Source organism: Myotis brandtii, unplaced genomic scaffold (assembly GCF_000412655.1).
Source record: "Myotis brandtii unplaced genomic scaffold, ASM41265v1 scaffold986, whole genome shotgun sequence".
NCBI lineage: Eukaryota > Metazoa > Chordata > Mammalia > Chiroptera > Vespertilionidae > Myotis > Myotis brandtii.
Genome location: NW_005372102.1, coordinates 3044604 through 3045532, shown reverse-complemented (window position 1 = coordinate 3045532; position 929 = coordinate 3044604). Strand labels below are relative to the sequence as shown.

At 69.1% G+C, this 929-nt stretch overlaps 1 protein-coding gene across 1 annotated transcript in view; it reads right to left on the bottom strand.

Moving 5' to 3' along the window:
- Nucleotides 1–929, bottom strand: part of GAK (cyclin G associated kinase) — a 44213-nt gene that overhangs the window by 11895 nt on the left and 31389 nt on the right. The window contains exon 19 of the mRNA XM_014533466.1: nt 695–774. Within this exon, the coding sequence (XP_014388952.1) occupies nt 695–774 (80 nt within the window). The remainder of the gene's footprint in view (nt 1–694; nt 775–929) is intronic.

Genomic DNA, 929 nt, shown 5'->3' with positions numbered 1-929 from the left:
GCCCCACTGGCCCAGGAGGCTGGCCAGGCCGGGCCCACCGCTGACCCAGCAGGCCAGTGAGGGCACAATGAGGGCCTGTGAGCAGGGAGCGGCCGGCCCTGGGCTGCAGAGGGACAGGGCCCAGCCCACTACTCCTGACACGCTTGCTAGGAAACAAAGCGCTGACTGAGGCAGAACTGTGGCCTCTCTCGACGCCAGGCAGACCGAGACAGAGGGAAGCTGCCCAGCACGTGGTCCCAAAGCCCACCAACCCCACTGGAAAGACCAGCCTGGACAGCTGGCGCTCTGACTGCGACGCCCTAAGGCCCACCGACAGCACAGACACAACCAGGGCCCCGCCCGCTCTCCAAGCCCCACCTGCCCCTGCCCTCCTGTCCACGGGGCCTCCTGCTGGCTTTCTCCTCAGCGCTAGGGGTTCCCAGGGGTGCCCACGAGGCACGCAGCCAGGGAGCGGGGGCAGCTGGTCCCAGGCAGCCCGACCCTCAGCCGAGCGGCCGTGCTGAGGCCCAGGCCGTGGCCGTGACCCTGCTCCTCGACCACAGGCTCCATGGAGCTGCTCAGGCACCTGGACTCGTGTCCTGAGCTCCTTCCTGACCAAGTCGAGAGCCCACAGGCCCTGGACAGTGTGGGACACACCCTCTGGTGACCCCGTCTGCGCACCCCCCGCGGCCCTCCCCGTGGGACGCCGACGCACTTGGCGAACTTCACGGTGGTTGCGTTCCGCGGCACGAATCCCGTGTGGAACTGGACCTGGAACATCTTCATGGACGCCATCTGCGGGGAGAACACACCTGGAGCTGGGAGGGGACCGGGCCTCCCGTCACACCCCCCTCCCCCCGAGCCCGAGGGCCCTGTACACAGCTCCCGGTGCTGAGCCCTGGGCGTGGGGACCGCACCCTCTCCCACAGCGGCTCCTCGGGCTCTAGGAT